This window comes from Culex pipiens, chromosome 3 (assembly GCF_016801865.2).
Source record: "Culex pipiens pallens isolate TS chromosome 3, TS_CPP_V2, whole genome shotgun sequence".
Taxonomy (NCBI): domain Eukaryota; kingdom Metazoa; phylum Arthropoda; class Insecta; order Diptera; family Culicidae; genus Culex; species Culex pipiens.
The window spans coordinates 40,435,963-40,458,803 of NC_068939.1; the positions used below are offsets into that span (position 1 = coordinate 40,435,963).

The following is a 22,841-nucleotide window of genomic DNA, read 5'->3' on the forward strand; positions in this document are numbered from 1 at the left end:
ATAAAAATAACATGATATTTTTTTCCAAAACCATAGAAATTGAAAAAAACCAAACTTATTTACCAAAATAACTGTTGAATAGTTGAGGGTTAAGTCCAGCTGTGTGCATTCCACAAGGTCAGGGTGTTTGGTCTTGGCTGCCTGCCTGTAGATCGAGCTCTGTACACTGTGTGCATAATTGCTTTTTATACCCGTAGCCCACTCTAGCATATTCTCATTACATGACAGTCAGTGGGATGCAGAAGCAGTTCGCAGTTGAAAATTTATTGTTATTGTGCTGATGAAGGTTGGAGCCGGCACTTTCAAATCTGCCGGAATGATCATCACGCTGGGTAATTGAATCAGTTTGGCTTGAGGCATGGCTTAGGGGGAATTTAGGGGTCGTTTTCCTTCTTGAAACAGTTTTTTTAAATGTTGCAATTTATTTTTATTTACCGAAAAAATACATCCAGTCAGTAGATAAAGATTGTGCTTTTTTAAATAAATATCTCAGAATGCAATCAATGAAACTTAATCCTGTTCAACAAACAAAATATTTTAGGTAAATTGCACCGAATTCCACCATATTTTTTATCATTTTAATTTACCTATGTCTAAATATTTCTTACGTTTGGTTTTAGTGTAATAGCAATCAATATTTTTGACTGAATGATTCAAATATTTGGAAAAAGTATTCATGAAAAATATAAGAAAAAAAGAAAAATAAACAATCATGTTTCAAAACTGACAAGAATTCAGTAATAAGATATACTCAATTTTTTGTCAATTTGTGTTAAGATGTTTTTTTAACAAAAAAACCTTGAAGAATCTTGTTATGGATTGTTATTTATTGCTTCTTCTACCTTGATATCTCGGCTATTAATCACTTTTAAAACTTTTTTGTCTTGCTAGTATCCTTATTTTTTATATTATTTATGCTCCAACTGTTTCTGACTTGTTCAGTTTTCATACTGCTGAAACAGGCTTCTGCATAATAACTTTATTTCAGCAACTCCATTGTAAAACTACATTCTTTGCCTGTCATTGTCGAATGACGAAACGGCCTACTTTTCTAAAAAAAAAGGAATCGAAAAGTAATACTCTTTCATAAAAAGGCTTAAAGGTTCTAGGGTATTTTAACCATTAGTGGACCCCCTAGTAGAGCCGAAGCACATTTTTCACAAATTTTCAATATTTTAAGCACTTTTTCATAACCCTTTGTATAAAACAATGAAATCTGAAGTCTTTTGAACAACTTCGACTATTTGTTTCATCAGTTATTTGCTTTTGAGCAGGAAAATAGCCAATTGAAAAAAAAAGTTTTTTTTGCCTGTTATGGACCCCCTTTTCCTATAGTTGACCCGGGTCCATAATCCGATTGTGGACCCGGGTCCACTATAGGCAAAATGTTATTTTTATACCAAATTTAACCGATATTTGATGTTTTGATGCACGGTGTAGGTCTAATGATAGATATAATGAATAAAAGATGGATTTTGCTCACTTTTCATCATAAACAAATATTTTTTGTAAACAACAAAAAACAGACATTTAAACACATTTATTTCCGAAAAAGAATAGAGAAAACGTTTCAAAAACCACTGTTAACATAAAACTAATTTAAAAAAAGTAATCTTGATGCAAATTTTTCCATATTAATTACATAAATGGTTGACCGAAACTAAACAATAGAATTGTTTACAGTTGCTGATAAAACCACGTATGTTTATTGGAAAAAAATGTTTTGTTATTGATTTATTATTATAAAATATCATTTCAAACTGCAATTAGGATGCTTCAGTTAAGTACAATTAACTATAGTTTTGATTAATTATAAATTCTTACGGCTTCAGCATTTTTGATACTTTTAACATGAAAACAGCTATATTTATACTCGTAATTGAAAAAATATGCGTTTAGGTTGATAACAACAAGCATTTATTGTATGTTTTAGAGAAACTTTTGCTTGAATACACAGTTTTCATCATTTTTGAAGGTTTAATTAACAGGGGTCCACTTTTGGAAAAGTTTGGATTTTCGTTGTCCTATATTGGACCCCCCTAATTTTTGCTTGAAAATGAGCAGATCTTCGCTTTATTTTAGCAAAGATTCTTAAACTTACATTACTTCGACTTGCTTAAGTTAAATAATCAGTCAAAAAATGATTGGATGGTTAATTCAATCATAAAATAAAAATGCAGTTTTGTTGTGAAAATGCTAGTGGCCATGGCTGATTTCAGATGTCGAACTCAAAACACTTATTTTGGTGAAAAGGACAATTCAATGTCAGTCAACATTGTTCTAAATGATGCTGAACATGCCAAATAAATGATTTGTAGACAACAACACGCTTGAAATTATGATTTTATTGAATTTTTCATCAAAAACCGTTCAGAGGGTCCACTATAGGAAAGGGGTCCACTAATGGATAAAGTACCCTACTTTTCGGCACTCAAATCGTTGGTACAAAATTGCTCTGTTCACACCTGAATTGTAAAGTAATACTTTACAATATCTTCTTAATTTGAACGGCAAATTGTCTTGGACGTTTAGCTTAAAATCTTATTTAAAGGTTTTTTTCGTGATTAAAAAAAAAAGTTTGACTTGATTTTTTCAGCACTCGTTGTATTTATCAAACTTGGTAAACCTCGTTGAATCAATTTCTTTCTGATAAAATAGTAGTTTATGCAACAAGTTGCAAAAAGAGGATTTTTTCAGCACGAGTCGTACATTTATCCAACGAGGTTCACCGAGTTGGATAAATACGTAGAGTGCTGAAAAAATCAAGTTTTGCAACGAGTTCCATACAACATTTTTTGCAATTCCAAAAAACACACACTGAGTGAAATTTTATGTCAAATTTTCATTTTTTTTGTCAATAAATCGTTTGAATCAAAAAAATGTTGAAAAGTGTTACTTTTCGAAACAAGTGCTGAAAAGTTCAACTTTTCAGCACCCATTTGAGTGCTGAAAAGTAGAACTTTTCAGCATTTATTTTGAAAAGTGTTGCTATTCGATTCTGTTATTTTTGGTACAGAAAAGTAGGCTATTTCGTCGTTCAAGAATGACAGGAAAAGTAAGTAGTTTCACGACGGAATTGCAAAAACTATTATTTTCTGTTTGTTTTAAAAGGATTTTTTATGCAAAAAACCAATTTGAGCAATTCTGTGAGATTTCGGTTATTCGATTTTTCTGTTGTGGTTTGGTTGAGCGTTTTAGCAGAATGCATTACTGTGAATACAAAGAGACGAGTTGTTCCTTTTAATTCCGCTATATATTTTTAATATCTTGACAGATACGTATTTCGTCTACTACTTGCAGACTTCATCAGTGTTCTGTTCTCGACTGAAGTTCATCGCTGGTGTATCCATATTTGTAGTTACTGTAGGTACTACCTCCACTGATGTAGTCTGCAAGTAGTAGACGAAATACGTATCTGTCAAGATATTAAAAATATATAGCGGAATTAAAAGGAACAACTCGTCTCTTTGTATTCACAGATTTTTTTTTTGTATTTTGTAATCCGGGTAAAGCATTTTTGGTGCCTTCGGTATGACCAAAGAAGCTATTTTGCGTTATTAGTTTGTCCATATAATTAAAATGATATATGAAAATTCTAATAGGGGAACTATACCCTTTTTCAGCCTATTTCTATTATCGGCCTATCAGCACTTTGAACATGAAGTGCAGCTTTCATAAAGTGTTTTTGACTGTTCTAAAGTAATAAATAGCTCAAATAAAAGTGAGCAAGCAACTCTCCATTGTTGATACATCTTGAAATGTTGATTTAAAAGCGGAAAACAGCAAAAGTGTTGAGAATTGGTCGAACGGCTTAGTGTGATTAAAATGGGTATATTTCCCCTATCTGTGTCTTTTGAAGGATTTTTTGATCGATTTAGTGTCTTCGGTAAAGTTGTAGGTATGGATAAGGACTACACTGAAATTATATAGGGTAAAACAAATTGGCGACTTTAAATTTCACTTTTTTGTCACTCAAATTTGTTTCCAAAAAAACACATTTTTTTATTTTTTTTATTTTCTGATATGTTTTAGGGGACGGGTTTTGTTTTTTTTTTCAAAAGTTGGTAAACATGGCCACTAATTTAAAAAAAAGAATAACTGCGACTATGATCAAAAAAAGTTACCTAAAAATGATTATAACTTCAAAACGGTGCACTTAATCAAAATTTCACTTGAGTACTTCCTGATTGCCAATTCGATTTTACATCGAAAAACGAAGTTGCACATATTTTGAGACCAATACTTAGATATTTTTGAAAAATTTGTATTGATTCAAAAATACATAAATACATAAATACATAATACATAAGTTGCACATATTTTGAGACCAATACTTAGATATTTTTGAAAAATTTGTATTGATTCAAAAATACATAAATACATAAATTTCTGAAAAGTTGGCATTTGATGTCCCCTAAATTTTTTTTTAATTTTCATAAATATTTTTTGTATGGACAGCTGCCAAATTTTTGTATTGATGCAATATGGCTTTTTTGGGCATACCGAAGGCACCAAAAGGCACTCCCAGTGCAACGTTCTAGCAGGATTTGACAAGAGCTCGATGTTTTTGTACCATTCTAGCAGGATTCTGACAGAACCAGCTCGGTTAGAATATTTCGTGACTGGGCTGTTGCTACAGAATTGATATACATTTTAGTTGTTTTTAATCGATATATCTAGATTATGATTTGAATTTTTGTCATCTTTTCAACAAATGAACAACTTCATTTTTAGAAATCTGTTTTTTTGTTTTTGCAAAATTACACAATGATATCTCAACGACAAACACCAATTGACCATTAGGGTATTTCTCACGCAAGTCTCAAAGAGGGAAACAAAGCTCGCAAACCAGTTCAGGGTCATCCCGGGGTCCGGCGTTGTAGGTATACGAGTAAAAACAACAGCAATGTTTACCAAACACAAAAGTTGCACCATTAGAAAAAAAAACCTTTAGCTTGAGCTTTGCAAATGCATTTCCCAAGAGACCACGCAGGCCGGGCGATGTGCATGTGCGAAAAATTGCCAACTAAAAAGTGCAAACACACTTTAAACATAGTTACTTGCATGACGGTAAACTCACCACGGAGCTGTCAGACCCAAGGTTAAACCCATTGGCGATTTGTTCTCAGACCCGGGTGGAAGTTGAGCTCGTCTAACCTGCTTCGTGTTGACCCTTTGATCTGTGAATTTTGCGGTACGTTGTAAAACTTGAAACTTTGTAATCACAATTATTGTTACTTGAAGTAAATCGTTCTCGCATCAACTAATCGTAACATTTCATAATTCTACATCAATCCTCCAAAATAGGCAACGATCAAAAATTCCGCTTCCGCTCGGTAATTTCCATTTCACTTCTTTCCGGTTTTGTCTCGTTATTATTGTTTTGTTTTGAACTCGGCTTCTTTTTTTTTTTTTTGTTCAGTTGCGCAGCGCAGAGCCGCCACCGGCGCTGGTCGAATGTAGAGAGCCTATATAGAGAGGCGAAATGTCACTCTCAGGGTTCCAATCGAACTGTCAAATCGGGGTTCCAATCGAGCAACAAGGCCATACAAGATCAAGGTTGGAATGAATTTAAAATAATTTTGGCCAAAACACGAGATTTTTAACAATCACAAGCATTGTAAAACTGTTGTTTATAATAATCTAGTAGTTTTTGTTATGTTTGTGCTTGTTCGGTACAAGAAACGTGCCAGCACCAAAGTAAAACCACAAATTTTTCAACCTTAAATTTGAATGACTTTGGGTGTTTGAAATTTCTCCCACAACATTTCATTTCCCTATATAGGTCCCTAGTCGAATGACGCAGTCATTCGCAAAGTTGGTTGCCTTCAAGACAGCTTCCGAAGAGGCAGCAGCGATTGGAGACAGGCCAGGCCAGGCCACATGGTCATTGGCCACACTTTGCTGGCATGCTGCTGCATCTGGTGAGCCAGTGTTTGGCGTTATGATGAAGGTTATCCATCAGACGTAACACCGGGCCATCTGAGGAGAGCTTTATAGGATCATTGACACTGAAATGACCGGACTGGGTTGCGTGGGGATTTTCAGAATTAACAGCTGTTGATGGCAAAATATTTCTCGGTATGTTGCTTAAAATAAATCTAATAAATAAATAACTTCTCCCAATAAAAAAATTCTTTAAAATGGGACCCTAATTTCCATACATCAAATTTTATGGAAATTTCATGGAAACTTTTCCTAATTTTCAAAAAAAAGTTTCTTATTAATCATTTCAATCATGCTTTTCAATTGAAAGGTAAGAAGAGGTGTAACAAGCAGCGATTAATCGCAAAAATAATCATAGTCGTCGGATTTTCAGCACTGTTGAAAACTAATAAAATTTTCTTAAAAAGTCTTACGTCATGATTCGAAATCTGGACACAGTAGCATTTATTTTTTGTTAAAGCTGGCAAAAAATCATGTAATAAGCTGGAAATACTTGTTGTGCTTCGAATCCCGGACACTGATGAAAGCATTCGAAATCCGGACACTTCTGCTTCGAATTTTGGACACCCGTTTTTTTTCCTTATGAATCGCACAAATTTGGATTAAAATGTTAAAGAATGGCAAACTTTATGTCTCAAATAAGCTGTTAACATCGAAACAATCGATATTTTATTTACAATTTTTTTATTATTTAAGGAAATCAAAACCTGGGTGATGAATAGAGAGATGCGTTACGTGATTTTCGAATGATCCCACTTTGTTTACATCTACAAAGTAGAAGGCTGTTCAAGCACAAGCATGACCTTTTTCTAACTGGTAAATGAGCTGTTTTATAATAAATGGTATGTTTTTTATTTTGTCTAGTTTTTGACATTTTATGCTGGAAAATAGAAGAGATTTTTTTACGAGTGATGAAGAACTGCGGAGAACGTGTCATTCTGCGATGGCGCAGATAAATTTCCCGGCTGATTTTGAAATCCTTCAGCTCTTTTATGTAAGGTATGCACTTCGGAAGAAACCGGTCAAGAAAAAATTCAAATGGGCAGCAGCGGTAGCGAAAGCAAGCCAGAGAGGGTGAAGAAAAGCCCCAAGAAAACGTTCCCTCTCTTTTGTCCTACCGTTCGTAAAGCTGTTTCTTGACCCCTTTCCTTCCGATCTGCAGACTAGCCTTTAAGGTGAAGCCGTTGATCATTTTCAAAGAAAATTGATCATCAGTATAAAATATTCTGTATTAAATTCAATTTAACGAATTTCAGCACCAAAAGGAATCAGCATGTGCCGGTGATTAATGACGATTTCCATAACTTCACAAGGAATGGGATAATCGTTACCAAAAGGAATCAGTATGTGTAGAGAATTTTGTCAAGATATTGAAAGCGACGCAAAATTTATATCTTTGAGCGAAAAATCATGACAATGATGGAAGTCTTCACGTTTAATGATCGGTAACAATACTCTCTACTTTTGGCGAACAGTAAATTGGTTCCACTTTGACAGTTCAAAATTGAGACGGTTTTGCGAACCACTATTCAGCACCCAGATCAAAACCATACATTGTCGATTTCCTCCCCGTTTGTTTCACTTTAGATCAATTTTGGCAGCAAAAATATTTTTTTTTCGTAATTTGATTATCCGCGGTGAAATTTTTCCTAGGCCCTCGGATAATTGAGGAAATTGATTCAAGTGTCAAGAACAGTAATTCTGAACGTTTCAAAAGTTTTTTTTGTGTTTGTTCGATTATATTAGTATTTCAAAATCTGCATAAACCTGATGACGTATTCAAATATTGAACTGAGTTAATGCACTTGTAAAATAAACAGTCAACGATGATTATAATAACATTTCAAAATTTAATGTACTTTTGCTTTGGCCAAGGCTTTGGCAAATCAGACATTTTTATTTTACTGACAGTTTTAGAGGATATTTTGGATAGTTTTCCGGGTTTGTTTTATGTTTTCTTTACAAAACAAACATACAACATTTGACTTGATGCAACAAGGGGAGATTCTTTGAAATTCAATATGTTGAAATGGTTTCCCTGCTGATTAAAAGCTTCTGAAAACTGTGAAAATCTGGATAATATTAAGTATTCTTGTGAAAACACTCACTGCGATATTATTCGTAAAGACAAAAATAAGGAAGAACACAAAAAAAATAAGGTTTATTTTAAAATGTTTCAAAACGAGCCAATCAAATGAACTCAGTTTTATCTTTTATGTTAAAAATTCTGAGTGCATCTAAATATTTCCTTAACAGTTTTTGTGTTGGGGTGGGGTTAATCGGTTCATATCAGCTAAGTGTGTGGATTTTTGCTTAGCAAGAGTTGGTAGTCATGGGTAAGGATTCTCAGGATGTTTTCATGAATCGTCAGTTTAACTTAAACTGACGATTCATGAAAACATCCTGAGAATCCTTACCCGATTAAACTTTTTTCGTCCGTATACCAAAAGAAGACATTTTGAATAATTTGTTTCTCTACAAAAGAAAACTTTTGTAAATTGTGTACAGTCACCCCTCATGATTCGCTTTTACCTTCATGTGAAAGCTTTTCTTGCGATCTTTAGATTGATGTATAGATCGGCTGTACATTTTTACGTTTTATATCATGTTTTTAAAGAAAAACATTGACCCTTGAAATCCACAAATTCGGAACACTTTTTTCTTACGATGTAAACAAACTTTTATTCTCTCCAGGAGTACTTGTTTTTTTTTTACAAAATAATGACTTCACACTCTGAAACCAGTAAAACTCATGCCTAGTAATGTTTTATGAATGGTCTGATAACTTTTTTGTGAAATTATCAGTTAAATTCAGGTGTTTCACAATTGTATCCCACAATTATGGAACAGGCAATTTGAAGCCAGTGTTTTGCTGCTCTGAATGAAATAATCTTGAAATGAAGTTTTTTGTTCAAAAATTACTGCTTTTAGAATGTCCAAATAAAGGTCCTAAAAATAGTAGGGGGACAGAAAAGCATGCTATTGACAAATTATCACAAAAGTGTTCCGAATTTGTGGGTGTTCCGAATATGTGGGATGACTGTACAGTAATAATCTTCTTCTATCTATATATATAAAAAATTTCGACGGTTTTGTTCGAACGCGAATCAATTCAACACGGAGTGTTGGATCGACGTGCTCTTTGTTGCGTTGGGTTCGTATAAGTCCAAGGAACCCGGTCGGAAAAAAATCTGGTAAATTTGAGTGTCTGGCGCAGGCGGACGTTTGTCGTGCAGTTCAGACACACTTGGCACATTTCTTTTAGCCAGGTTTTGCGTGACGCCCGACGAATCTGCCGAAAATCTGGCGGGATAACTCACAGCTGTCTGGCACAAAAACCAATCGGTTCAATCGGTTGAACCGTGCACGACCGGTTTGTTGCATATTCGCCAGAATTCTGGCAACACTCTTGGGCCAGTCGGGGGGGATATCTGCCAGACGTCTTGCGCAGCTAAGTGTAGCGCCCAAGACAAAACGCCCGCCAGGCGCCCCCCTTTTCCGTCTGGGAAGGTTCTTACGCCACAAAATTACAACTTTGGCCACTCTAGAACCGCTTCCGGAAAATCTGCAGATTGTATGGGAAAAGTTACGTAAAATCAAATTTTGATCACAGGAGGCTGAATAAACAGAAAAGTTAAAAACGTCAACAAACGAAAAAAAGGCAGAACGAAGTTTTTCGAGTAAGCCTTGTGTGTATAGAATTATGTGATCGGACTGCTGGTTACAGATATATAACCTCTGAATTTTAAAACTTTGTGAAATACACTGAAACCTCGATGGTTTGACACCAATTGTTGTCAAACGAACCCTCTTTACACAGAGCTCACACTTACTGCCAAACGTTTGGTTTGATAGTAAATGTGAGTCTCGTGTAAAAAGTGACAGTTCGTCGCTTTTTACACAAAAAAAATGTGAATTTACTCGTAACGGGAAAATTGAATCACATGCAAACTCATTTGATGTTATGTTGAGATTCGACGTAAACGGATGAATCACACGTAAAATCACGTTTTTTTTCGAATAAATTGTCGCAAATTTACATCAATTTAAATTTAAATGTTTAATGACGTGCAAAAGTGTTACATCATAAATGATGTAACATTCGGAGATTTTTTTGTGTGTAGTTTGACTTTGTCAACGGGGTACAAACTGCACAAACGAAAAAGTGACCAACCACTGGGGACGAGTGTAAATTTTTCTTACACAGAAAAAAAAGTTGAATTTTGGAATGTTGAAAATTTGGTAGGTTGAATATTACATCTTTTTTGAGTAATATTAAATAAAAAATGTGTAAAAATGTAAACCTGATGAATTTTCATCAAAAACTGATGAAAATTCATCATTTTCTTGGGTAAAATTAACAATTTTTTTGCCAAAAAATCGGTCACCATTCCTTGATGAAAATCACCATATTTTTTTTTCTAGGTAGCGTCAACTATTTAGAGCCATTTTTTAAATTTCGTGTCATGAAAGTATTGAATCTTTTTGCAGTGTGGTCAATATTTTTCAAAAATCATATTTTTAATTTTTTTTTCAAAATCGTATTTTTCAAAAATTATAAAGCAAATATTTAAGGGGACTAGAAAGGGCAGAAGATGCATTTTTTAGTCCCCTTAAAAATATATACAAAGTGTAGGTATTTTTAGATTTTAATTTGAAGTGATCAAAAAGTGAAGCCAAACAGTATAACATTGTTTACATGCACACATCATTTTTTCTGAAAAGAACAAATCATTACATAAATCTTTGCCTAAGGCACCACAATCAATCAGAAAATCCCTTCTCAAAATAATGATTTTTGAATATTCAAAAGCCCATTTTGTATGACTAGCACGCAAAATTATATGGAGACTCGTATAGAAAAACTGAAGCTTTAAAATGGCTTCATTTGTCATAGGGAATCATAGAAAAAGTTTTTTCAAACACGAAAATTTTTAGGTCCAATTGAAAAAAAAAACACACCGTGCAACAATTTAGGGGAAATGCGCTCCTTATTAATTTAGGATGACAGGAGTCGATCAGCATTGTACGGAAATTTATATTGATATGGTGGTTACCCATCTCTAAATAGAATCAAAACATTACTAACGTTTTTCCGTACTTTGTCACTTGGTTTCTGTGCTTTTTGGTTTAAAAATCTAAACCCAAAAGAAAGCGCTTTACAACTTTTTATCGTCGCCCTAAATTTTCACCAAAAAATTGCTGTTACGTCAACGGTTCCCCAAGTGTAACCACAATTATTGTCAATAAAATGTGCTCTGCTGTGCCACGCAAAACTTTCATGGTTGAACAACAAAAGTTGAGCTGTAGCAGTATAGCCAACAACGTTCGGCCGTACTTCAACCATGTCATCACCGCCAATACAGACGCCAAGATGCAGGCTCAGCTTAGTTTGTACCAGGTATACATAAGAAGACCGCTCATAATAATTCGATAAAGAGCGCACTTACCTTCATCAGCGCGAACCGCTCATCATCCTGCAGCGCCAGTGTTTTCGAAGCCATCGCTGATTTTTATTTATTTTTTGCCTTCCTGACTTCAGACTTCGAGGTTGGCTGGTTCGAAAGTGCCGCTAATAACCGCCAAGATAACTCTCACTCTTCACTATTAACACCACGCGGTGGCTCTTCTTCGGACAGTTGATCGCCCACCAGAGTAATCACTCGAACCACTTCAAGAAAAGTCACCCTTACAATATCTGGAAGAACCTGGAAAGTGATTTATCATTAGGTTAAGTCGAACCAACGCGCCGCGATAAGTCGTTGATCCACTTGTCGACACTTTGAACTCGCGACTACGATAAGACGGTATTTGCGATGCACTTTGAAACCCCCCGCCGGAGCAGCGCGAACTTTGCTTAGTCACGTTGTGACTCACTTAAGAACCCGCGAATCAATAACCCCTTTAACGATCAATATGCAAATCACCACCAAATCCCAGGCAAAAACCCTTTCGTAAGTCGCCAAGTCCGAGTCGCGAACGCGCCGATAACCACCCCCTCCAGAAGTTCGGGGTGAGCTTAGCACGGATGTACCAACTGGTGGTCAAGTTCCGAGATTGCACCACAAAGAGGGTGGTTACGGTTGACTACGTCGTCAGATGGTCTGGATACCTCTCTAGTTCTTCAACTCGCTCGCAGGTTGTTGCTGCCTTCCGTTACCGCCGCTAGCCCAAGACTAGCGTCGGCCGTGCCGACCTGCGTCAAAGTTATTGTCGAGCGGCGTCGGCGTCGCTGGTTTGTGAGAGAGTTGAGAGAGTTTTTTTTTGTGCTTGCGATTCGAGAATTGAGCGGTGATCCAATATTGTTTTTTTTTGTTTTTATGAGAAGGGTGGATGGGCCTATTTGAGGTTTATTGGGGTCTGTTTCGAGTACAAACCAAATTCGGTAATCCGAACGACTGACGGCTAAATTTATGTTTTGCTTATTTATTTGAAACTCATATTTCGAATCTCATAATTTCTATTCAAAGATCGTCAGATAATCGAATAATGGACAACCTTTTTTTTATAGAAATGTTGAAACAATAGCTCTTTATTTAAATTTGTATACTTTTTTTTATTCAACCTTGAGCTTTTTGAACATATTTTTTTAGTTCCCTGATTTTTTGAGCCAATATTAAAGGGAGGGTAAACTTTGAAAAATAATTGCAAGAGCCTAATGAATTATCTAGACAGAGGAATTTTATTCAATATTTTTAAGCCCATCCTTTTCTCCGCCCGTGTGGATCAATCGGACCGCGCACTGGACTTTCAATCCAGAGGTTGCTGGTTCGAATCCCGCGGCGGGCGCTCTCAAAATTCTAAGTGTAAATATGGGTATCCGGCGTCGTCGCTCCGTGCCGTACTCAAACACTTAGGAGCCCAGGGCGGCGAAGTCCTTGTAGTTAAAAGGAAGACACTAGTGCTTGGTACTAGCAATGGTGGCCGACAGCTATAAAGTCAACTTCGTTTTTTTCTCATAAATACTTTTTTAAAGAACTGCCCATTCCTTTAAGAATAAAAAAAACTAACAAAAATATAACTGAGCAATTCTCTATGAAATCGGTCTTTTTTTTAATTTTAATTTTGTATTTTTTAATTGGACTGAAACTTTTTTGGTGCCTTCAATATGCCCAAAGAAGCCATTTTGCATCATTAGTTTGTCCATATAATTTTCCATACAAATTTGGCAGCTGTCCATACAAAAATTATGTATGAAAATTCAAAAATCTGTACCGTAAACTGGGGTCAATCGGGACACATGGGGCGAATTGGGACAGCAGTTTTAACCATGTTGGAGCACAATAGTGTGATTTTTCTGGTTGGTTTCGGTTAGAACAGACTCAGACCAACAAAATGTGTACATCCATTTCCATATTTCAAAGCTTTAAGTGCTCTAAAAACTGCTGTCCCTATTCAGACTGTAGTCCCGATTCGCCCCAGATTACGGTATCTTTTGAAGGAATTTTTTGATCGATTTGGTGTCTTCGGCAAAGTTGTAGGTATGAATATGGACTACACAGAAAAAAATTATACACGGTAAAAAAAATTGGTGATTTTTTATTTAACTTTTTGTCACTAAAACTTGATTTGCAAAAAAACACTATTTTTTATATGTTTAGAGGACATAAAATGCCAACTTTTCAGAAATTTCCAGGTTGTGCAAAAAATCTTTGACCGAGTTATGATTTTTTTTATCAATACTGATTTTTTCAATCAAAATATTGGTCGCAAACATTTTTCAACTTCACTTTTCGATGTAAAATCAAATTTGCAATCATTCAATATTGAGCATGAGCATGAGCATGAGCATGGTTGACTGCCAATGAGCTGCTACTCCGTTATTGACAGATCAGCTGAAGTTAAACAATGAATCAAAAATGATCAGTGGGAGCCATCCGTTCACTGTTTAACCCCTGAAGACCCCGACTTTATTAGTCAATACCGGCGCCCTCCCAAGAAGCCTGCAGTTCAACGAAAGGGAGGAATGTTAGTCCGATAGTTGAAGTTGCAGACTCATCAAGCACATAGTTTTTCGCTATATACTTGTTGATACCGCTTGAGACCGTTGAATCCACAGCACGTGATTAATTAATTTTTTTTTGGGTTAGTGGGATAAGGTATTGGCTTTTCGATGCCTCCCGAGCTACGACGCTATGGGGAGGACTTTCATAACAGACCCGTCGGCGAGCCTTCCGAGCAACGATGCTATGGGAAGGTCTTTCTGGTTAACACACAAAATCACTCACACACAGTTATGTTGCTCCACTATTAACTCAACGATCCAAATTGTCAGTGCGTCTTTCGTTCATTATATAGAATTGGCTTTTCACCGCAAAAAAATTAAACCTTATTCGAAAAATTTAAACACAATCCACCCGACGCCGTACCTTCCGATCAACGATGATATAGGAAGGACTTTGAAAATCACAAAAGAAATCACTTTTCACTCCGCATATTTTTTACGACCACGCGCTCCCTTTGCCAATTATGCACTCTGCACTCGAACAGCGATACAAAATAGACGGAAAATAACACGAAAAAACAGGACTGCGCGTCCCACAAGCACCGCACTACTCAAAATCAAATTTGCAATCATTCAATATTACGGAAAAACTCCCTTATTTACCTGAATCAAGCATTAATGAATTTAACGAAAAGAAATTTTCTTTTTCAGAGCCGCTCATTTTTGCTCGCTCATTAAAATGAGCTGCTACTTTAAAAAAAAATATATGAAAAGTCTTTTTCTCGTCATCCCGCCAAAATACAAATTCTGAGCCACCCTAAAATTTGGACCACCCTAATGTCCACCATACTTAAAGATGCCCCTATTGACCCTGATCAACTGACAGCTGACACCAAAGTTCTAAATCTTAACGTGTGGCCGCTATCAATTTTGTCACGCTAGAGTTCGGTTTCGGACCACTGTGCAATGGGAGATATCTCCGGTGAGTTTTCAAAAAGCCGTAAGAGCCACCGTGACCACCGACACTAAATCGTGCTTGCAATTTAATTAGGGCATAACTTTTTTAACCAAGAGTGTGTCCCTTTCACACCTAATTTAAACTGTCATTTGAGTGAATGGGATACACTATTGTTTACAAAAGCTATGTGCCCTTTTGAAATGTTAGGCTCCAAATCGTGCTTGCCATTTCATTAGGGCACATAACTTTTTCAAACAAGAGTGTGTCCCTTTCACATCTAATGTAAACTGTCATTTGAGTGAAAGGGATTATGTGCCCTTTTGAAATGTTAGGCTTTAAATAGTATTCGTATTTATCCAAATTTAATTTACTTTTATTTTAAAGTAAATTTAATTTACTTTAATTTTGGGGCACTTGGAAGACGTGGAGATGAACAATTTTCAGAATGTTTGAAATTGGTTTTTCGTAATTAGATCGAATACCGAGGCAAAAAAGGCTTTGTTTACCGGGTGTACCCCATTTGGCATAACAGGTTTTCAAGAAGGACGTTTTGCATAATGGACGTTTGGCATAATTTGTCCAAGACATCAGGGACGTTTGGCATAATGGACGTTTGGCATAAGTATTACTAGTTTTTTGTTTTTTTTTAAGTATTTCTCATCTTTACGAATGTAAATGTATTGTTTATTTTACCATTTTTATATTATATTATTTTTATATTATTATTTATTTATATATATTTGGAATCTCTATATTTTTTCACCAAAAGTTAATTGTTTCCTTTTTGAATAATTCACAATAAAGCATTTTAATGATGTTTTGAGTAGTGCGGTGCCTGTGTGGACGCGCAGTCCTGTTTTTTCGTGTTATTTTCCGTCTCTTTTGTGTCGCTGTTCGAGTGGGGGACTCGAAGTCGTGATTATGCAGGTTAATTTTTTTTGTGTGCTTTTGTGTCGCTGTTCGTATGGGGTGAGTGATTGTGGTAATCGAATAATAGCATGACGTACTGAGTTATTTGTATCTTGAGTGTAATTTTAGTTGAGTAATTGGTGTTTTTTGTGATTGTTTTTGGTGATCTTAATTAATTGTTTTGTGATTTTCAAAGCCCTTCCTATATCATCGTTGATCGGAAGGCACGGCGTCGGGTAAATTGTGTATAGTTTTTTGAATAAGGTTTTATTTTTTATGGTGAAAAAGCCATTTCTATATAATGATCGAAAGACGCACTGACATTTTGGATTAATTAATAGTGGAGTGAAATAATTGTATGTGAGTGACTTTTTGTGTTAACCAAAAAGACCTTCCCATAGCATCGTTGCTCGGAAGGCTCGCCGACGGGTCTGTTATGAAAGTCCTCCCCATAGCGTCGTAGCTCGGGAGGCATCGAAAAGCCAATACCTTATCCTACTAACCCAAAAAAAAATAATCACGTGATGCTTGACGGAGATGCAGACTCATCAAGCACACAGTTTTTCCCTATATACTTGTTGATACCGCTTGAGACCGTTGAATCAACGGTCTCAAGCGGTATCAACAAGTATATAGCGAAAAACTGTGTGCTTGATGAGTCTGCAACTTCAACTATCGGACTAACATTCCTCCCTTTCGTTGAACTGCAGGCTTCTTGGGAGGGCGCCGGTATTGACTAATAAAGTAGGGATCTTCAGAGGTTAAACAGTGAACGGATGGTTGGCTCCCACTGATCATTTTTGATTCATTGTTTAACTTCAGCTGATCTGTCAATAACGGAGTAGCAGCTCATTGGCAGTCAACCATGCTCATGCTCAATTCACAATAAAGCATTTTAATCAAGTTTTGATGTTTTTATTTAAAATTTAGTTTAAAGAAGGAAATATATCTTGTTAGCTTTACATTTTTCCTCTTTCAATATAATTAGCAATAATGTTTTTTTATGAAATTTTCCTTCCCTTTCTTATGAATTTCAACTTAAAGATGAGAAAAACCTCTTCAAATCTTCGACAATGGAGACAATTTTGCTTTTCTTTATATTTTGCAATTTGTTTTTTTTTTGCAATTTCCCCATCTTTTTTATATTCAACTTGAAGAAGGGAAATTCTCTTATAGATGGTCTCTTTCAACATTTCTATCACTTCGGCAATTTTTTTCTCTGTTGGTTAATGTTTTGCAATAAATTTTTTTATGCAAGTTCTTTTATTTATTCAAAACTAATCTTAAGGACGGAACAATTGTAAAAAAAATGCTTATTAAATTGATTTGTTGAATAGATGTAGGTGAAAAATATAAAAATAATGAGATTGTCAAACATTTAAGGAGTGGCACAATGTTAATCTTTAAAGAGACTTTTCCTTCTATAAGTTGAATTTTATATAGAAGAAGGGAAAATTTCATAAACAAACTCAATTTTCAAATAATCAAAACATATTTTTTAGAGATTTTCTCTTAAAAGTTGAAATTAAAATAAAAGAAGGGAAAATTTCGTAACAATTCATTTATCAAATATTTAAAGAAAGAAAAAATGTACATCAATTAGGTTGAATATTAAAGAAGAGAAAATTGTATAAAAAACAATAATTGCAAAATATTGAAGGAAAAAAACAGACTGCGCAGCTTTTGAATGATTTTGCCTTCTTTAAGTTTTAAAATAAAAGAAGATAAAATTGCTTTAAAAAACTTATTGCATTTCTTTAAAGAAGAGCAAATGCTCATACATTCTTTAGGTTGAATTTAAAAATTAGGGAAAAGGGAAAATAGTTTAAAATCTTATTTGCAAAATATTACTTACATCACTTTATAAGATTGAATTTGAAATAAAAGAAGGAAAAATTTAATACAAAAAAATTGCAGCAAAGTATTTGAAAAGGAGAAAAATCTTAAAATAATAAATTTATGAAAAATTGCATTTTGGGTAATTCTCCGCCAACTCACACAGCAGTTGCCCCGACCCCTCTTCGATTTGCGTGAAACTTTGTTCTAGGGGGTAGCTTTTGTCCCTGATCACGAATCCGAGGTCCGTTTTTTGATATCTCGTGCCGGAGGGGCGGTACGACCCCTTCCATTTTTGAACATGCGAAAAAAGAGGTGTTTTTCAATAATTTGCAGCCTGAAGCGGTGATGAGATAGAAATTTGGTGTCAAAGGGACTTTTATGTAAAATTAGACGCCCGATTTGATGGCGTACTCAGAATTCCGAAAAACGTATTTTTCATCGAAAAAACACTAAAAAAGTTTTAAAAATTCTCCCATTTTCCGTTACTCGACTGTAAATTTTTTTGGAACATGTCATTTTATGGGAAATTTAATGTACTTTTCGAATCTACATTGACAAAATTTTTCATTTTAAAATTGCGTGTTTTTTTCTAACTGCAGGATTATTTTTTAGAGTGTTACAATGTTCTACAAAGTTGTAGAACAGACAATTACAATTAAAAATTTTGATATACAGCAATTCCCCACGAAAACAGCATGGAAAAAAACAAAAGTGCTCGGATCGGGCTCAAAATTTTTCTGGGGGTTCCCTGGCCGAAATAATTAGACCAGTATTTTTTTGTTTGGCCATTAGGGTGACCTACGCCGTCTTAGGGTGGTCTGAAAAATGGCCATTTTCGTCGATTTTCGCAAAAACCACTTTTTTCAAAAAAACATAACTCCTCGCCATTTCAACCGATTTCAATTGTCTTATACGCAAATGAAAGGTGATAAGTTGGCCTTTCAAAGAAAAATAGTAAGAAGTTTCAAAAATCTAGCCTAACATATGAAAAGGGCGTATGCAACTTTAAAATGCCGTTTTGATGGTGTCTGGACCAAAGAGCCTATGTCTGGAAATAATTTTATCGGATTCCCCGGACATTTTTACATAACATACTAAAAAATGGGAGGAGTTCATTAACAGGATTCCGAGATATGATTTTTTGAAAATAAAATCCGTGTTTTCTGACGCGCCGCGCGCAAAAACCGGAGAATGACGAAATTGGCAAAAAATCAACTTTTTTCGCAAAAACTGCGATAACTTAAAAATTCCAGCGATGACCTATACATGTCTGGGTACCAAAAGTTGCGTCTTTTAATTACGAAAATTTTGGTACCCAGACATCTATAGGTCATCGCTGAAATTTTAAAGTTATCGCTGTTTTAGTGGAAAAAGTTGTTTTTTTGCCAATTTCGTCATCCTCCGGTTTTTGCGCGCGGCGCGTCAAAAAACACGGATTTTATTTTTCAAAAAATCATATCTCGGAATCCTGTTAATGAACTCCTCCCATTTTTTAGTATATTATGTAAAAATGTCCGGAGAATCCGATAAAAATATTTCCAGACATAGGCTCTTTGGTCCAGACACTGTCAAAACGACATTTTAAAGTTTCATACGCCCTTTTCATATGTTAGGCTAGATTTTTGAAACTTCTTATTATTTTTCTTTGAAAGGCCAACTTATCACCTTTCATTTCGTCGCCATCGTGCTAACTTGTCGTACGTGCATTTTGGGCCAAATTGAGTTAAGAACGCCATTTTGTGCAGCTCACAATGCCTCACCTTTTGACCTTCACAGATCCCCAAAATTCAATTTCAATCCTGAGATATTCAACAAAAACCGAAAAAACTCCGTGCATTTTTGTCACTTTACATATGAAAGTAGTTTCAATCATGTCGTGCTATCTTGTCACTCCATGAAAATTGATGTAAGTGCGACAAAAGGCCAAAGGGATTTCACGCCAGGAAAGTCAGGATGCGTTTGTCGCACGTACAAGCTAGACTACCGTAAACATTTGTAATTATAACTCGGGACTCCAGCAACCAACTTCAACCAAACTTTGGGACAATGCACAGAATGGTGAGCCAAACAAAACGTGTTTGTTATTGTTTACATTGCGTGCTCTCGTTTTTGAATATTCAAGGTCAAACATTAAAACGCGTTTTTCTCGGAACGTCAAAATGGCGGGTGCGACATGATAGCACGACGACGTCGATTTGCGTATAAGACAATTGAAATCGGTTAAAATGGCGAGGAGTTATGATTTTTCGAAAAAAGTGGTTTTTGCGAAAATCGACGAAAATGGCCATTTTTCAGACCACCCTAACACGGCGTAGGTCTCCCTAATGGCCAAACAAAAAAATACGGGTCTAATTATTTCGGCCAGGGAACCCCCAGAAAAATTTTGAGCCCGATCCGAGCACTTTTGTTTTTTTCCATGCTGTTTTCGTGGGGAATTGCTGTATATAGACATAAGGGGTTTGCTTATAAACATCACGAGTTATCGCGATTTTACGAAAAAAAGTTTTGAAAAAGTTGGTCGTCATCGATCATGGCCGTTCATGGTCACCCGCGACAGACACGGACGACGAAACAAAGAGAAACGCAAAAAGTAACTTTTTCAAAACTTTTTTTTCATCTACATCTATTGGGAGAAAAACGACAAAGACACTTGATTTCTTGAAAAAAAAAATCATATTTTTAAGTAAAATTAGAAAATAGGAAAAACAGCTTAACATTATTATTCTTTACAAAAAATAAATTCTTTATGAAAAATAAATACAAAAAAAAAACTAGCAATAATTATGCCAAACGTCCTTGATGGTTTTTGAACGAGTTATGCCAAACGTCCATTATGCCAAATGTCCATTATGCCAAACGTCCTTCCTGAAAACCCGTTATGCCAAATGTCCATTATGTCAAATCGGGTACACCCGTTTTGTTTTGATCCGGTATAAAAAAAGTACATAAATATCACTTAAGTGGTCATAACTCGAGAAAGGGTTACCAATTTGGTAACGTACAATGTCTATAAATTTTTACCAAATTTGTCCAAATTATAGATTTGGTAATACCATATCTTTAATTTGGACAAATTTGGTAAAAATTTATAGACGTTGTAATATTTGAAATTACATTTTTATTTCTTAGAAACAAATTTAATACAAATAAAAAAGCATAAAAATTGAAATTCCAAGCCAGGATTCAAACATTTCAACCTAAAAAAGTGTTGGAAAATGCTTTACACACCTGTTAGACTGGTATTGGTTTGCAATCGTAAACTTTAAAAAAAATCTATGACATGGAGACATTTTTTTCGGCTGAAAAAAAAAACCTTTAACGGTGCTGTACATTAGAAATAATTTAAAAATGTATCAATTTATTGCTCAACAATTATTTTTAAGTTCGTCATTTAAAAACAAATGGTCGATTGTCATTCATTAATGGGAAATTGTTCACACCTGATCAATTTCACTTAAACCAATTACTGCTGTACTGTACCCTTCTCGCTTCGATTACCTAACGCTCGCGCGCTCAGGCTTTAGAACCAGCTAATTCTGGCGCGTTCAAAACCATAAAATCTAATCACTTTATTAGCTTCAACTCCCCCCAACCAAAGCCAAGCAGACAGCGCTCAATACGCCGGGCACTCGTCGATGTGGGTCTCCAGCGATTGGATATCGCCAAAGGCGCGGTCACAGTGCCGACAGTGCGATCCTTCCTGCAGGTGGTCCGCGTGCTGATCGTCCTCCCCGATGGCGTCACTGATCTGGGACATCCGGCTGCTCCGCCGACTGAAGCTCCTCACGTCCTGCTGCTCGGCTTGGCTGGAAATTCAATTAGGAGGTGTACACTTGGCTGCTAATTAACCCCTCTTTAACGACGCACTACTAACCTGCCGTTCAACGCTTCGACGATCAGGGTACGGTTCTGCTGCTGAAGTTGCTGCAACTCGCCGGCCAGTTGGTTCTTTTCCAGCTGCAACACCTGGCGTGCAATCCGTTCGCCGGCGAAATCGTTCTTGTACACCTCGAGTTGTGCCCTCAGCAGTTCAATTTCACTTTTCATCGCAGCCGGTGTCGAGTTGGCACGTTGCAGCTTACCACGCGGCTGCTGTTCCGGGCCGATCGCTGCCGTTGGTTGGTTCTGCTGTTGAAGCACCATGTCCGCCCGGCATCGGGCCAACAGGTCCTGCAGGGCATCCAGGGTGGTTCGCATGCTTTCCAGGTTGTTCGAGCAGGATTGTTGCTAAGAAAAAAGATTAGTGTCTTCAAAGAGTTATCTTGGATATTCAGATCTTACCAGTCTCTCGTGCTCGGCAACTTTGGCCTCCAGGAGTCGGTTCTGCTCCTGAAGGCGCTCGACCTGCTCGCGAAGATCACCCTGGTTCTGGTTGGCCATTTTCATGTTTGATAACTTGCAGTCCTAGAACAACCAACGCCTGATCAGCCCTGTGCCAGTCCGTCGACTGGGATATCGGGAAAATTTTGGTCAAAACAAAGGCATCGACATCGGTTCGTGCGTTAATCGCATTGCGAAGAAAGACGATGCCGTTTTAAGTCCCGCGGTCGATGGACCTGAGATAAGATATTGTTTTTGGGGTAGGCGATAAGCGGTTGTGATAAGAGACAAAACGTAGGTGGTCCGGATTTATGGCAAATCTTGATAATAAAGCAGTTCAAATTTCCCAAATTGTTTGAGTAAATTTAACAAGTGCTATTTAAGATTGTAAGGACAAAAGGGTAAAGCAATCCTTCAGTTTTTTTTTATCTAACTGTATGCAGTGGAATGTATAATTTTGTTTCGCTCGAAGAACCCTCCAGCGTGTTGTAAAATCGTTACTTTATTCAAAACAAAAATGGGAATCTACAGTTGCCAGGGAGCACGTTTAATACGTTGCACAATTTAAAAGGGAAATAATGTAGATTGTCACAGAAAAAAACAGTTGAAACAACACGTTCTTAGCTGGTTTTAGTTTTTCTGTGCACAAACCGTTGCAATTATTTTTAAAATAACAAATCTTGGCACTGGCAACGTTTTTTTTTTCACCCCTCTTCAAATAAAAAAAAAGGCTTAAGGAAAAAAGGAGTCTAATCAACCAAAAACTATTTAAAAATGCATTTAAGTTCGTTTAAAAACACGGTCCAGAGTAGATTATCTGATGTTTCAAAGTTTACTGAAATCCGATTATCCGAAAGCTTGTATTTTATGGAATTTCGGATAAAAGAATCATTCAAAAAAATCTTATCTTGTATTTTTTTCTTA

General features: G+C 36.0%; 3 protein-coding genes across 3 annotated transcripts in view; 1 reads left to right on the forward strand and 2 right to left on the reverse strand.

The window, feature by feature from the left end:
- LOC120424831 (SEC14-like protein 2) overlaps nt 1-12,114 on the reverse strand; it is a 28,794-nt gene extending 16,680 nt beyond the window's left edge. Inside the window, exon 1 of the mRNA XM_039589059.2 lies at nt 11,397-12,114. Within this exon, the coding sequence (XP_039444993.1) occupies nt 11,397-11,450 (54 nt within the window). The 5' untranslated portion in view covers nt 11,451-12,114. The remainder of the gene's footprint in view (nt 1-11,396) is intronic.
- LOC120424836 (cytochrome P450 4c21-like) overlaps nt 1-22,841 on the forward strand; it is a 112,175-nt gene that overhangs the window by 28,334 nt on the left and 61,000 nt on the right. The window lies entirely within an intron of this gene.
- On the reverse strand, nt 20,975-22,265 carry LOC120424833 (NF-kappa-B essential modulator-like). The gene is made up of 3 exons (XM_039589061.2): nt 21,879-22,265; nt 21,472-21,824; nt 20,975-21,403 (listed from the first exon to the last, which is right to left on the reverse strand). Exons 1-3 carry the CDS (start codon nt 21,981-21,983, stop codon nt 21,211-21,213), a joined length of 651 nt encoding a protein of 216 aa, XP_039444995.1. The 5' UTR covers nt 21,984-22,265; the 3' UTR covers nt 20,975-21,210.

Excerpts from the sequence above, each read along its gene's own strand:
- LOC120424833 (XM_039589061.2), bottom strand. The coding sequence starts at position 21,983 with ATGAAAATGGCCAACCAGAACCAGGGTGATCTTCGCGAGCAGGTCGAG. Across the intron at positions 21,825-21,878 it reads TTGCCGAGCACGAGAGACTG|CAACAATCCTGCTCGAACAA; the intron begins GTAAGATCTGAA and ends CTTTTTTCTTAG. Across the intron at positions 21,404-21,471 it reads GTCGAAGCGTTGAACGGCAG|CCAAGCCGAGCAGCAGGACG; the intron begins GTTAGTAGTGCG and ends TTGAATTTCCAG.